The sequence below is a fragment of the Glycine max genome, chromosome 14 (assembly GCF_000004515.6).
Source record: "Glycine max cultivar Williams 82 chromosome 14, Glycine_max_v4.0, whole genome shotgun sequence".
In the NCBI taxonomy this organism is placed as follows: domain Eukaryota; kingdom Viridiplantae; phylum Streptophyta; class Magnoliopsida; order Fabales; family Fabaceae; genus Glycine; species Glycine max.
Genome location: NC_038250.2, coordinates 14205504 through 14221696, shown reverse-complemented (window position 1 = coordinate 14221696; position 16193 = coordinate 14205504). Strand labels below are relative to the sequence as shown.

Here is a 16193-nt window from a genome sequence, read left to right as displayed (position 1 = left end):
TAATGAAGGATGCGGCTTTCAAAAGCCAATGAACCGGAAAGTAGCCTTCCGGTCATATCCGCTTGGTTGGTGCAAACCAATCGGCGGGCATCATGTACAGAGAAATCAAATTTCCAATCATCATTCAGTGTACCTTCAAATGGTATACCCTCACTAGATAATTGGATCAAGTCATAGAATAGGGATTGGTCAATGACCATTTTTATCCCAAAAACCTCAGAAATCAAAGTGCTTTCTTGAATTTCGAGGTTAGAATAAAAGGCTTTAACTAACTCAGAATAAACAGGCAATTTCAATGACATAAAAGGAATGAGATTTGAATTTTGAAATGCCTGAATGCATTCAAAATTCTCATTGGAGAAGAAATCCATATCTATGAACTTAGGATCGATAATGGAATGAGAGGAGAAAAGATTTGTGTACCGTATCCTTTGTTCTTCTGATGAGAACATCGAGGAAGAGGAAATGGAGGAGGGAATCTGCGTTTCCTGAGCCTCGAAATGTCGTTGGCTTCGACTCGAAGGACCCTTGTGCTTTTTTTATGGTTCCACCATTTGAGGGAGTTATTTGAAATTTCAATCGGTTCAAGTGAAAGAGAATGAAAAAAGATAAAGTTTAGGCTTTTTGGGGAGTGATTTGGACAAGAAATGAGTGAGATATGGTAGAAACAAGAATTGGGAATGAGGGTTCAAGAGAAAATGAGGAGTTGCAGATTTCTGGTTTCAAATTTTGAATATATAGAGCCAGGGACACGCTGTAATCGATTACAACATTTGGTAATCGATTACACCCTTCTTAACTGTCTGTAATTGATTACACTATTGTAGTAATCGATTACCAGAGAGCATTTCGGCCAAACTAAATGCTGAATGACTCTTAAGGGAAAAGGATTTGAATGAAAGTCAAAATACTTTTTTAAAGAATGAATATATATAACATTAAAATTTTGAAAACACTTTATGAAAGAACTTTAAGTAAGTATTTCACATATCACATTCAAAATCATGCATAATAAAAAAAAATAGTCATGTATATATTATATCAAAATAATCAACACAAGTATTAAAGAATAAAGATCATATACATTATCAAATATTTTTTAAAAAAACTTCATACTTTGAGAAAGAAAAATTAACTCAATAAAAAAATAACATAAACACATACTCACAATCAAATTAACGTAAAAGAGAATGGTTTTGATGTTACCTTTTTCATGATTTTAGTGCCTAGATCTTCAAAGATGGAAGTCATACTTTTGCTTTTTGCTTAATTTTCTTGAGAGATGTTCTCATCGCTCTCATAGTCCTTGGTTAAAAGGTTGATCTCCTTCTCTAAACCATCGGATGAGTCATTGTCATCCCATGCAATGTAGGCCTTCTTGGTCCTTCTTTCTTCATACCTTTTCTTATCACTTTTCTCAGTCCATTCCTCATTTGAGGGACAATTTGCTTTGATGTGACCAAGTTGATTGCATTTGTAGCATCTAATAATTTGAGAATCTTCTTGAGATCTTTTTCCATTGTTGAAGTTTTGATGCCTCTCGATTCTTCTCTTCTTGACAAATTTTTGAAATTTCTGCACAAATAGTGACAAGTCTTCTTCATTTTCTGATTCTTCTTTGTCATTTTCCTCTTGCATTGATGAGAAGGCTTTAAGTGCTATGCTTCTTTTCTTTTTGTCAGTTTCTTCATTTTGATTAAGTCGTTGAAGTTCCATTTCATGTTCCTGCAATTTTCCAATCAAAGTGGCAAGAGACATAGAAGAAAGATCCTTACTTTCAGAAATGGCAGTTACCTTAGGCCGCCACTCCCTACTTAAGCATCTTAAAACTTTATTAATTAAATCTTCATTAGGGAAGATTGTTCCTAAGGAGGAAAGATGGTTGACTATATGTGTGAATCTTTTCTGCATGCTATGGATGTTTTCATTAGGATTCATCCTAAACAATTTATATTCATGTCTAAGGGTGTTGACTCTAGATCTTTTTACATTAGTAGTGCCTTCATGTGTAAGTTGGAGAGTATCCCACATCTCCTTTGCATTTGTGCAGTTTGACACTCTAAAATACTCATCTATTCCTAGGGCTGAAGTAATAATGTTTTTGGCTTTAAGATTATACTGGATTCTTCTTCTATCCTCTTCTGTCCACTTATCTCTAGGTTTTTGTGTTGTGGTGCTAGTGCTTACATCTTCTATGGTGGGTATGTAAGGTCCTATTTCTATTACTTCCCAAATGTTTAAATCTATGGCTTCAATGAAAATCTGCATACGGGTTTTCCAATAATGGTAACCCTCACCTTTAATGATAGGTGGCCTATGGTAACCCTCACCTTCAGGAAACAGAGAATTTGAAGAGGCCATGAATCTTGAAGTGGTTAAACTTTCTACAAGATACCTGCTCTGATACCACTTGTTGGATCAAGTGGCCTCAAAATAATTAAAAGGGGGGGGGGGGGGGGTTGAATTAATTATTAATGTACCTTGTCTAATTAAAAAAAAAACATATCATTCTTAATGTTACTAGATTTAATTAGGATTTTACTACCAAGTTAAGAAAGTAAAGAACAGTAATCGAAACTTAACCAAAAGTAAAAACGATAATTAAAAGTGAACATCGAAAATTAAAAGTGTAAGGAAGAAGAAGACAAACACAAGAATTTTATACTGGTTCGGCAACAACTGTGCCCACATCCAGTCCCCAAGCAACCTATGGTCCTTGAGATTTCTTTCAACCTTGTAAAAACCTTTACAAGAAAAGATCCACAAGGGATGTACCCTCCTTTGTTCTCTTTGAACAACCAAGTGGATGTACCCTCCACTTGAACTGATCCACAAGAGATGTACCCTCTCTTGTTCTCAGTTACAACAACCCAAGTAGATGTACCCTCTACTTGTACCACAAAGGATGTACCCTTCAATGTGTTAAGACAAAGAATTCTTAGGCGGTTAGTCCTTTGAATCTTTGTAAAGGGGAAACAAAAGAATTCTTAGGCGGTTAGTCCTTTGAAATCTTTTGTTTAAGGGAAAGGGAAGAATCAAAAGAATTCTCAGACTGTGTCTTATTGAATTCTTTGAAAAGGGAGAAGGGAGACACAAAAGAATTTAGGCGGTTAGTCCTTTGTTCTTTTGGAAAAGGGAGAAGAGAGACACAAAAAGAATTCAGGCGATTAGTCCTTGTTGAATTCTTTTTGGCAAAGGGAGAAGAGAATGAAAAGATATAGCACACTTTTGTGTTCTATGAAAGAACAAGGTTTGGAAACTAGGAAACTTAGAAAGCTTTTGGCAAAGGAAGAAGAAGAAAGATAAGTAGCAAAGGTTTCAAGATTTCTCAAAAGTTGTTCAAGAAATTCTAAAAAATTGTTCTAAAAAGTTATTGAAATGCAAGTCAAGGTCTTTCTTTTATAGACTCTTCATGTCTGGTCAAGAAAACCATTGGAAGAGTTATAACCTTGAGAAAAACCTGAAAACCATTGGAAGAGTTACATCTCTTGACTTTTTATTCAAAATTGTCACTGGTAATCGATTACCAAAACCATGTAATCGATTACACAAAACATTTTATGAAAGGATGTGACTCTTCAAGTTGATTTTGAATTTCAACGTTCAGATACACTGGTAATCGATTACCAATGTATTGTAATCGATTACACCATTTAAAAATCAATTGGAACATTGCAAATACAGTTAAAAGCTTTTAAAATCAAACTTTGCCACTGTTAATCGATTACAGGAAACTGGTAATCGATTACCAGAGAGTAAAAACTCTGGTAACTTAGAAAATTTTGAGAAAAACTTTTTTTGTAAAACAAAACTGTGCTATGTTTGGTTTTTGAAAAATTATTTTCAATACTTCCCTTGTGAAATCATCTTCTCTTGAATCTTGATTCTTCTTGATGTTATTACTTGAATCTTGAAATTAATCTTGATTTAATCTTGATCTTGAACTTGTTGACTCAATCTTGAAATCATTCTCTTGGGCTTTTTGTCATCATCAAAACTACTTGAATCAACTTAATTCATCATCATGAAGCTTGCTTCTATAGTCGCATGTTATGTTCACTCATGCATACTCCTGCCATATAGTTTCTCATGCCTTGCATTCTTTTCTTCATCATCAAAGTCACAATGAAGCGTGAAAGTCTACACCACATTCTTAGTTGCATGTGTTGGGTACCATGGTAATAACTATAAACAAACCATATTGGGGTTGCACGTTTCTTTCTCCCAATGATGATTGAAAGTCACAAGAACATGGTACCCGATGCATTGTTAATAAGAGAGGGTGGTCTTTCGAGCGTCTTGTGTTAGTTTGATAAATACGTTTGTCATGCATAGCATAACTATGCCCTGATCATTCATCATGTCTCCTCTATGATAGAGTGTTGAAGTATTGGCCATCAAAATTTCTATTCTTTCGAACATGGGGTTGGACCCAATGTAGTCTTTTAAGAAAAGGTTCTATCATGTCAAAGTCAAAAATCTAGAAGTGGCCAGCTTGCAAAAGCTGGGGCAGTGGATGGATGAAGTTCAAGGTCAGTCTTTTAGCAAGGTATATGGGAAAATCTGGGATCTGGAAATGATAGAAGTGTTAGTTGAAGTCATTGCATCTCTCACTCAATACTATGACCAATCGCTCAGATGCTTCACTTTTGGGGACTTTCAATTAGCACCAACCATTGAGGATTTCAAAGGGATCTTAGGATGCCCGATAGGAGGAAGGAAGCCATACCTCTTTTCTAGGTACTATCTTTTTGTGGCGAGAGTAGCAAGAGTGGTCAAGATCTCAGAACAAGAATTAGATCGAGTGAAGCAAAGTAGGAATGGAGTAGCGAGAATACCAAGAAAGTGCTTGGAGGAGAAGGCGGAAACTCTGGCAAGCCAAGGAGGGTGGGTATCATTCATGGATGTATTAGCACTGTTGGTTCTAGATTTCAACCATTTGTGATAGCCGCCTATGACACCATTGCTTCTTCCTCTAAGTTCTTTATCTTTTCTTCCCACTTAATTCAATGCCTTATGAATCTTCTGAAGTATCTTTGTATTAGCTTCGTTAAACCCTCATGTAATGAAAGGCGTGATGGTTTGCTAACTATCTACATTCAAAAATAGTACTATCCTAAACACCAAGATTGAAGAGATGCAAGCCTTAAAGGCTGAGCTCGAAAAGACAAAAGTAGCGAAGGAGAAGTTGAAGGTGGCAGTCACTAGAGTTAGGAAAAAATGTGATAAGCTGAAGGATATCAACATGACTGTGGTTGAAGCGCTAGAGCAAGAAACAAAGAAATCCAGAAACGAGGAGTGAAGCATAAACAAGTTTCGAGGGGCTTTGTTAGGCAGCAGTAATAAGCTCAAACTTAGAAAGGTTAAGAGAGACACATCAAGGATGGAGAACATGATGTTAGAGGATTAGTTAAGGAATTTCCAGAGGTCAAAGGGAAGTTTGAAAGAGCAGTTGAGCAAGATATAAGAGAATATGTTGATAATCATTGATCAGTACAAAGAGAAGGTGAACCTAGATGCTAGTCATGGGCAGATGCTGAGAGATGAACAGGCGAAGGTGTTGGCCTTGCAGGTTAAAAGAGAGGCAAGGGAAAAGGTGATAGATTTATTGCATGAAGAAAGCATGAAATGGATGGATAGGTTTGCTCTCACTTTGAATGAGAGTCAAGAGCTTCCGAGGCTGTTAGCCAGAGCCAAGATGGTGGCTAACACATACTCTGCTCCCGATGAAGTTCACAATCTTTTCAATTACTTCCAACACATGGTCGAACTAATGACCCACATAATTAGGAACCGCTGATGTGTCAATGTTTTATTTGCGCTTTGGCTCTGACAAGATGAACAATGTTGTTTTTAATGAAAATTAGAGTTGATTTGATCCTATGTTCTACTGAATTTCCTGTGTAAAATTTGCAATACTTCAATGGCTTATCATTTTCATGCATTCACGTTTATTGGTTGTTGCATTGCTCATTGCATTCTTTCCTTGAAATCAGAATTGTAATCAAAGAGAAAGAACGCATTTTACAACACCCATACCAAATGCGTGCCAAAGCTAGAATAATGAGTGAGATAGAAGAGGTACATGAACAGATGAAGGCCGACATGGAGGCCATGAAGGAGCAAATGACAATGATGATAGAAGCAATGATGAGCATGAGGAAGATGGTGGAGGTTAACACTACTACAGTTGGTGCTGCAAGCATCACTACTGAGGTGGACCTGATTCACCCGTCTGGTTTCAATTGAGTGGGTCATTCAGTTTTAGATGTAGTAGGCCAAGGAGGCGAGGCAAAAAAAAATGCATGTAGGCACCATTATGTTCGGGTTCAGAGCAAGCATTATTTTCTGTCATATGGTTTGCCTCCCAATTATACACCGCCCACTAGCGTGTATGCTCTTGGCGAGAAAGTAAACAATTCTACACCCATACTCATTGACAATCAAGAACCCCAACCTGATCATGCCCATGCTTCTTAACCCATGGGGGAAACACATGAAGCACCCCAAGACCACACTCTGGCCGATTTCGGGCCCCACCCCGGATATGCCACTGAAAGGCATGCATTTCCTGGTGCCCCTACGCCAAATACTTCGGGGAGGCCTCGGTATCAATCACCACCCCGACCCTTGCATTTTGTGATAGAATGAGGGCCTTCCATAGTACTTTAGAAGGAAAGGATTGAGCATATGGAGGAGAGATTGAGGGCCATTGAAGGAGGAGGAAATTATGCCTTTGCTGACATGGCAAAATTGTGCTTGGTACCCGGCATGGTCATTCCTCCAAAATTCAAGGTGCCAGATTTCGATAAGTACAAGGGAACTACTTACCTAAAGAATCACTTGAAAATGTATTGTAGGAAGATGGGGGCGTATGCGAGAGATAAAAAGTTGTTGATGCATTTTTTCCAAGAGAGTCTTGCTGGGGCAGCTATTACTTAGTATACTAATTTAGAACCTTCCTAGGTCCATTCCTGGAAGGACCTAATGGTTGCCTTCATTAGGTAGTATCAGTATAACTCTAATATAGCTCCAGATAGAATGAAACTACAGAATATGTGCAAGAGAGATAATGAATCTTTCAAAGAATACGCTCAAAGGTGGAGAGATCTAGCAGCTCAAGTAGCACCCCCGATGATGGAGAGAGAGATGATTACCATGATGGTGGATACATTGTTGGTGTTTTATTATGAGAAGATGGTAGGTTACATGCCTTCAAGATTTGCAGATTTAGTGTTTGTTGGAGAGAGGATCAAAGTGGGTCTAATAAGAGCAAAATTTGATTATGCTTCTACTACGAGTTCTGGTAATAGGAGGCTTGGGGCGAATGGAGCAAAGAAAAAAGAGGGAGAAAACCATAACGTGACTATAGCGCCCACATGGACGAGCCCCCCACAAACTCCTCACAACCCCATGTATTAGTATCCCCCACACCAGTACCACTACTCGACCAATATCAGTCCTCCCCTCTACCCAATGTGCCTCTAACCAAGAGCACCTAACCAACCGCAGAGACCTCCCCAACATCACCCACAAAATTCATTCCCTACACAACCCAGGCCAAGTGCAACTCCCAATCCCAACATAAACAACAACTTGCAGAGGAATTTCCCAGAAAGGAAACCTGTAGAATTCACCCCAATCCCAATGCCATACGACGACCTACTACCATCCTTACTCAGCAACCAACTAGCAGTAGTGAGCTCGAGAAGGGTTAATCAACCTCCATTTCCCTGATGGTACAATCCTAACGCTGCATGCCCCTACCATGGTGGCGTCCCGGGGCACTCCATTGAACAATGTTTAGCTTTTAAGCATAAAATGTAGAGTTTGATTGATGCGAGATGGCTTACTTTTCAAGAGGATAGTCCCAATGTAAGAACTAATCCGCTTGCAAATCACGGAAGCTCGTCGGTGAACGCCATTGAAAAAAGGGAGTCTCAGGAGTTAGAGAAAATAGAGGATGTGTCAACCCCAAGACTATTCATCTTGGAGGCTTTACGTAAGGCTGGCATGGTTAAATACAATGGTGATAAGGGGGATCGGTGCTTGTTGCATCCAGGGGAGTTGCATGATGTAGAGACGTGCCCATTATCCAAGGAGCTATTGCAAGGATTCATAGATGAAGGGTGAATTGAAATTGGCCGCGTAAGGAGGGAGGAAGGAGAGGTGTTCATGTAGTTAAGCGGCACCAACCTGGGTAAGTCTAAACCTTTGGTAATTCATTTTACCAGAGATGTTACCACTCAAGTGCCTTGAGGTTTCCAACCCATTGTGGTGAGGACACCATCGCCATTCCTTTACATAAGTGACAAGGCAGTGCCGTGGAGGTATAACGTACATGGATCCAACAGAAGGAAAGACATGTTTGGGGCTAGCATGCCAACTGCTAAGGTCACAAATATTTCTGGTATGAGTGGCATAACATGTAGTTGGCATATTTTTTCTTCTCCCAATCAACTGACAAAGTCGAATGACAAGGGAAAGGTGAGGGAGGATGTGGTCGAAAGGGAGAAAGTAGGCCTTGTGACGAATAACAAGGTGTTAGTCGTTATTTATGACTAACTTTTGCATTGAATAGTTACATGAAATTAGCCTTTTTCCCCCAATTTATGGTTCTTTTTGTAGGAATTGTACATATCTTCATGTTTAGTTTAATTTTATATAGTAGATACTCCCATTTTGTGAATTAATGTTGAAACCACTTCAGTTTCAGGCCAAAAGAAGAGAAGGTCAAGCAGCTAGTGTCTCGCTAAGCGAGGTATATGCACTTAGCGAGTGACATCTGCTAAGTGAGGCACACAGCTCGCTTAGCGTGTTGGGAAACCCTAGAAGAGGATCAGTTATAGATGTGCTCGCCCAACACGCTGCAAGCTCGCCCAGTGAGTCGTTTGTCTCTTCTCGTGCTCAGCGCGCCTAGCTCGCTAAGCCAAAATTCACTAACTCGCGCTTAGCGAGCCAATCTCGCTAAGTGAGCCTTCAGAATCTTAAACGTCAAGGGGCCTTTAAAAACATTGAAGTTGGTAGAAACTAAGGAGGGGAGTCGAAAAACATAGTTAAGGGAGAAGCTAGAGCGACAGAAACAAGCCTCCAAAGAGAGTCTAGGTTAGAGGAGTGAGATAAGGGTTTTAGAGGTTGGAGGAGACATCCTTAACCATTTTTTTTACCATTTTCTTCCCTCAAAATCTATCCTTTATGATGAAATTTCATTACTTGTAATGGAAGGCTAAACCTCTTGTTGGGGAGTTCTGCTGAACCTTTGATGTAAAACTCTCTTACTATCTATTTAATGTTATTTTTATGTATTCATTGCTTCTATATAAGCTTATTTTTGCATGCTTGTGGCTTGATCACCCATTTGTATGTATAGTTAGGATTTTTAGTACTGGGAAGTGCTTTAAAACCTTAGAGCTTGATAGAGCAAGCTAGAAAACTGTATGTCTAGGAATGGAGTGCAGTGATCTAGTCCTTATCATGCTGTAATAGTAATGCAACTCTTTTAGACTAAGTTTGTTGAGGGATCAAGGATGAGGTTTAAATAGAGTTAGGCCAATTCACTCGAGGGATCTTGACTTGGGTAATTTCTCAGCATAAGAACACTAGGATAACATTAAATTGAGAAAAATATTTAACAACATCAAAGGAAATTCAGTAGGATGACCCAACATGCTTTTTACTTGACTATTTTTACTTCTCAACCTCTTGATATTTTAATTTGTGTTTAACTAGATTTTTTTATACATAAATCCAACTCAACATTTACTTGCTTTACACAAATGTTTGCTTATTGAACATACATTTTCTGAATGAAACAAGTTCCCTGTGGATACGATACTCGGTTCTTACCGTTTTATATTACTTGTGCAACTCAGTGCACTTGTCAATTAGCATCACTGACCAGCAGAACAAGTTTTCAGCGAACAAGTTTTTGGCGCCGTTGCCGGGGAACTTCTTTCCATTTAGAAAGTATAGTTCAGTTTGTAGACATTTATCCTTTATTCTTTGATTGATTTCTTTGTGAATAGTTAGTTAGAATTTATTCTTCCTCTTGATTTGGTTGATCGTTTTTCTATTTAGAAGCCACTTGCAGGAGAAATAACGCAGAGAGAAGGAGAAATTTTTTGCAAGAACGAACAACACAACCAAGTTTGGAGGAAGCTCAATCATTTGAATCATCTTAAGTCTTTCCAGAGTTAAGAGAATCTGAAGTAGGTGCATCCGAAGCCCTAATCATGGCTGAAGATCAACCACGGAGAGTTACTCTTGAAGATTATTCTAGCTCGACTGTGTCGTAATTTTTTACAAGCATTACGCAGGCTGGAAGTGCAAGCTCACAATATCACATATCCTCATTCCTTGATTCAACTGATTCAGGGAAATTTGTTTCATGGATTGCCAAACGAAGACCCTTATGCACACTTGGCTACTTATATTAAAATTTGCAACACAGTGAAAATTGCTGGTGTGCCAGAAGATGCAGTAAGGCTTAGCTTGTTTTCATTTTCCTTGGCTGGAGAAGCCAAGAGGTGGCTGCATTCTTTTAAGGGAAACAATTTGAAGACTTGGGAGGAGGTTGTAGAGAAGTTTTTGAAGAAGTATTTTCCTGAGTCCAAGACAGCTGAAGGCAAGGCAGCTATCTCTTCATTCCATCAATTCCCAGATGAATCCCTGAGTGAAGCACTTGAGAGATTCTGTAGCTTGCTGCGAAAGACACCAACTCATGGATTCTTTGAGCCGATTCAATTGAACATTTTTATAGATGGTTTGAGACCATAGTCCAAGCAGTTATTAGATGCTTCTGCTGGAGGAAAGATTAAATTGAAGACTCCTGAAGAAGCTATGGAGCTTATTGAAAATATGGCTGCTACTGATCATGCTATCTTGCGTGATCGGACTCATATACCTACAAAAAGAAGCCTGTTAGAGCTTTCTTCACAAGATGCACTGTTGGCACAGAACAAACTGCTAGCTAAGCAGCTTGAGACATTGACAGAGACACTTAGTAAGATGCCAACTCAATTATAAGCGACTCAAGCTTCACATTCAGCAGTTATGCATGTTGGAGGTTGTAGCATATGTGGAGGAGCACATGAATCTTGGTTGCTATATACCCCTTGAGGATGCTACAAAGGAGGTGAATTATATGGGAAATCAGCACCGATCAGGATTTAATGCAGGTGGATTTGCAGGTTACCAGCAAGGTTCCAATTTTAATCAGAATCAAGGGCAGTTGAGGTCTCATCCTGGAAACCAATTCAATAAAGACCAAGGAGGACCATCCAATAGGCCTCAAAATGAAGAGCCTAGCCTTTATGAGAGAACAACCAAGCTGGAGGAGACTTTGGCTCAGTTCATGCAAGTTGCAATGTCAAATCACAAAAGCATAGAGTCTGCTATAAGAACCTGGAAATTCAAGTAGGACAGCTGGCTAAGCAGATAGCCGATAATTCTTCTGCAAGCTTTGGGGCTAATACTGAGAACAATCCCAAAGAAGAATGCAAAGCTATCATGACCCGAGGCAAGAAGGCAATCATGGTGGAAGATGAAAGGGGGAATAGTGATGAGCAAGAGCTAGTAGCTGAAGAAGAAGAAGATTAGTTGAGAGAGAAAAAAAATAAATGATGAAGAGAAAGAAGAAAAAAATGAAGAAAAGAAAGAAAAAGAGGAAGAAAAGAAGACAAAGAATGAGTTGGCCAGAGAAAAGAAGAAAGAGGTTGTCTCATGCTAATGGAAGGAAGCACCATATCCTTTGGTGCCGTCCAAGAAAGACAAGGAATGACACTTGGCTTGTTTCCTTGACATCTTCAAGAAATTGGAGATAACTATCCTCTTTGGAGAAGCCTTACAGCAAATGCCAATCTATTCAAAGTTTTTGAAGGATCTGTTGACCAAAAAGAGTAAATATATCCATAGTGATAATATCATAGTGGATCTATTGACCAAAAAGAGTAAATATATCCATAGTGATAATATCATAGTGGAAGGAAACTGTAGTGTTGTTATCCAAAGAATCCTTCCACCTAAACATAAGGATCCAGGGAGTGTTACAATCCTTTGCTTTATTGGTCCAGTGTCAATTGGTAAAGCCCTCATTGACTTAGGGGCCAACATAAATTTGATGCCTCCTCCATGTGCAGGAGGATTGGAGAGCTGGAAATTATGCCAACAAGAATGACACTGCAGTTGGCAGATTGTTCTATTACAAGGCCTTATGGCGTGATACAAGATGTTCTAGTCAGGGTGCAGCAGTTTACCTTCCCTGTGGACTTTGTTGTCATGGATATTGAAGAGGATACTAAAATCCCACTGATTTTGGGTCGTCCCTTCATGCTAACTACCAATTATGTAGTGGATATGAGGAAGGGTAATATGGAAATGAGCGTAGATGATCAGAAAATTACATTCAAACTATTTGAAGCTATAAAGCACCCGAGTGACCACAAGGCCTGTTTTAGAATAGAAAAGGTGGAACATGAGATAGACATGGTAGCTAGAGCCATGGTAATGCAATCTCCACTTGAAAAAGCGCTGACTAACACTAATAAAGGAGGAAAAAGAAATGCAAAGTTGTTTAGAGGAATTAGAAGGTGTAGAAGAAAATCCTCTTGGAAGAGCAGTTTTTGAAGAATTGAAGAAAGACATTCCAGCAGAAAAAGCTAAAGTGGAGTTGAAGACCCTTCCCGGACATCTGAAATATGTGTTTTTTAGGAGAAAATGAAGCCAATCCGGTGATCATCAGCAATTCCCTAAGAAAGGAAGAAGAATCTCAGTTGGTGAAAGTTTTGAAGAAACATAAAGCAACTATTGGATGGCATATTTCTGACTTGAAAGGGTTCAACCCTTCTTACTGTATGCATAAGATCAACATGGAAACTGACTATAAACTGATAAGACAACCACAAAGAAGATTAAACCCTGTTATGAAGGAAGAAGTTCGAAAGGAAGTGCTGAAATTGCTAGAAGCAAGCCTCATTTATCCTATTTCGAATAGTGCTTGGGTTAGTTCCATGCAGGTGGTTCCAAAGAAAAGAGGTATGACGGTAATTAGGAATGAGAAGAATGATTTAATTCCCACAAAAACCGTCACTGGCTGGAGGATGTGTATTGACTATAGAAAGTTGAATGACGCCACCAGAAAAGACCATTACCCACTTCTCTTCATGGATTAAATGCTTGAAAGGTTGGCAGGACAATCATTATATTGCTTCATAGATGGATACTTTGGCTACATTTAGATTTTTGTGGATCCAAATGACCAAGAAAAGACAGCATTCACCCGCCCTTTTGGTGTGTTTGCCTATAGGCGAATGCCATTTGGTCTTTGCAATGCTCCTGCAGCTTTTTAGAGATGTATGATGGCAATCTTTGCTGACATGGTGGAGAAATGTATCGAAGTGTTTATGGATGACTTCTCCATCTTCAGCTCATCTTTTGATTGCTGTCTAGCAAATCTAGAGCAGGTGTTGCAACGGTGTGAAGAGACAAACTTGGTGCTTAACTAGGAAAATACTATTTTATGGTGCAAGAAGGAATTGTGTTGGCCCACAAAATCTCTGTGAGGGGGATTGAAGTAGACAATGAAAAGATTGATGTGATCGAGAAGCTACCTCCTCCAGTAAATGTTAAGGGAGTAAGAAACTTTCTTGGGCATGTTTTGTTCTATAGGCAATTTATAAAAGATTTCTCAAAGATTTCCAAATCGCTCAGTAAATTGCTTAACAAGGATGCTGTGTTTTTGTTTGATGAAGACTGCTTGAAAGCATTCAACACTCTTAAGACCAGTCTGGTGTCCGCTCCCGTCATTATAGCACCAAATTGGCATCAAGAATTTGAGCTAATGTGTGATGCAAGTGATTATGCTGTAGGTGCTGTGTTGGGCCAAAGGAAGGGCAGAGTCTTCCATGCTATTTACTATGCCAACAAAGTCCTAAATGATGCTCAGATCAATTATGCTACTACAGTGAAGGAAATGCTTGCAATTGTTTATGCATTGGAAAAATTCAGGTCATACTTGGTGGGATCGAAAGTTATCGTCTATACTATTCATGCAGCCATCAAGTATTTACTGAATAAAGATGACTCCAAACTTGGATTAATCAGGTGGATCTTGTTACTTTAGGAGTTTGATCTAGTTATCCAAGACAAGAAAGGATCTGAAAATCTGGTAGCTGACCACTTGTCAAGACTAGTCAATGAAGAGGTGACTTTGAAATAGTTAGAAATAAGAGGCGAATTCCCTGATAAATCGCTATTCGTGGTAAATGAAATGCCATGGTTCGCTGATTTAGCTAACTTCAAAGCAGCTGGAATCATCCCTAAAGATTTGACTTGGCAGCAAAGGAAGAAATTCTTGCATGATGCCCAATTTTATGTATGGGATGATCCACATTTATTCAAGATTGGTGCTGACAATCTTCTGAGAAAGTGTGTAAAAAAGGAGGAAGCCAATAGCATATTATGGCATTGCCACAACTCACCATGGGGAGAACATTACAGTGGAGACAAAACAACAGCCAAAGTCCTACAATCAAGATTCTTTTGGCCAACAATCTTCAAGGATGCTCATGAACATGCCATTAAATGTGATCAATGTCAAAGAATGGGAGGAATCTCTAGAAGAAATGAAATGCCCATGCAGAACATAATGGAAGTAGAAGTCTTTAACTGTTGTGGAATTGACTTTGTAGGTCCTCTTCCCCCATCCTTTGGCAATGAATATATTCTTGTAGCTATGGATTATGTCTCTAAGTGGGTTAAAGCGGTGGTTGCCCCAAATAATGATGCCAAAATAGTAGTGAAATTCTTGAAGAAAAACATTTTTGCTCACTTTGGGGTGCTTAGAGTCCTAATAAGTGATGGAGGCTCTCATTTTTGCAACAGCAAACTGCAGAAGGTGCTAGGCCACTATCATGTCACACAAAAAGTATCCTCACCTTATCACCCACAAAAAAATGGCCAAGCTGAAGTTTCCAACAGGGAATTAAAGAAAATCTTGGAGAAAACTATAGCTTCCATGTAGAAGGATTGGTCAAGCAAACTGGACGATGCACTATGGGCTTACAGAACTGCATTTAAGGCTCCTCTAGGCCTATCTCCGTTCCAAATGGTTTATGGCAAATCATGTCACTTACCTGTAGAAATGGAACACAAGGCATACTGGGCTCTGAAATTTCTTAATTTTGATGAGGCTTTATCAGGAGAAAATAGGAAGTTACAACTCTTGGAACTGGAGGAAATGAGATTGAATGCGTATGAGTCTTCAAGGTTGTACAAAGAAAAAGTGAAGGCCTATCATGTCAAGAAGCTACTCAAGAAGGACTTTAGGCCAGGACAACAAGTGTTGCTGTTCAATTCAAGATTGAAATTGTTTTCAGGCAAGCTAAAGTCTAAATGGTCTAGACCTTTCACCATTAAAGAAGTCAAACCATATGGAGCAGTGGAATTATTCAACCCTCAATCAGAAACTCCGGACAAAACATGGATACTAAATGGTCAGAGGTTAAAGCTGTACCATGGTGGGAACATTGAGAGGCTGACCATCATTATGCAATTACAAGACCCTTGAGATAATATGCGTCAGGCTAGTGACGTTAAAGAAGCGCTTACTGAGAGGCAACCTAGCTCTTTTTCCCCTTTATTTTCTTAATCATTGCATATAGTTAGGTTTCAACTTGTTTGTGATTGCTAGAGTAAGTCATCAGCATGTTTTGTATGATACAAGGGGTTGTTTATGCTTCTTTGAAGCTATGGATAAGAAAGAACTTAGAAAATTTTTCAGTCATCCACTTGCTCAGCGCACCCTGTGCGCTAAGCGAATGATCCTTCATGCACTGAGCGAGTCATCACCCGCACTAAGCGTGCCAACCCCAAACCATTGGCAGAAGGGGCCTCCCTAAGCGAGACCACTACGCTAAGCCCAAAAACCTCTATGGAATTGCATTTATTGGAATTGGGCTAAGCGAGTCATCTCACTAAGCGCACAACATAGTCTCGCTAAGCGCATCTGTGCGCTAAGCGCAATTATCTCTCTGCCTGGACCTTCATGTTAATTGGGCCCAACGGGTCATACCTGCTAAGCCCAATTCCCTCTCGGGTATGGAATTGCGCTAAGCAAGACCATCTCGCTAAGCAAGACTCCACTACTGCAACTTGAGGCATTTAATTCGCTAAGCCGGCCACATCCCACTTAGCGA

At 39.3% G+C, this 16193-nt stretch overlaps 1 protein-coding gene across 1 annotated transcript; it reads left to right on the top strand.

Annotated features, from left to right (window-relative positions):
* The first annotated feature begins 15139 nt into the window (after window positions 1-15139).
* LOC100783211 (uncharacterized) lies at window positions 15140-15565 on the top strand. The gene has a single exon (XM_006596631.1). The coding sequence runs from the start codon at window positions 15140-15142 to the stop codon at window positions 15563-15565; it is 426 nt and encodes a 141-aa protein (XP_006596694.1).
* The last annotated feature ends 628 nt before the right edge of the window (window positions 15566-16193 follow it).

What these genes read in the sequence shown, in the direction of transcription:
- LOC100783211 (XM_006596631.1), top strand. Translation starts at nt 15,140, where the DNA reads ATGGAACACAAGGCATACTGGGCTCTGAAATTTCTTAATTTTGATGAG.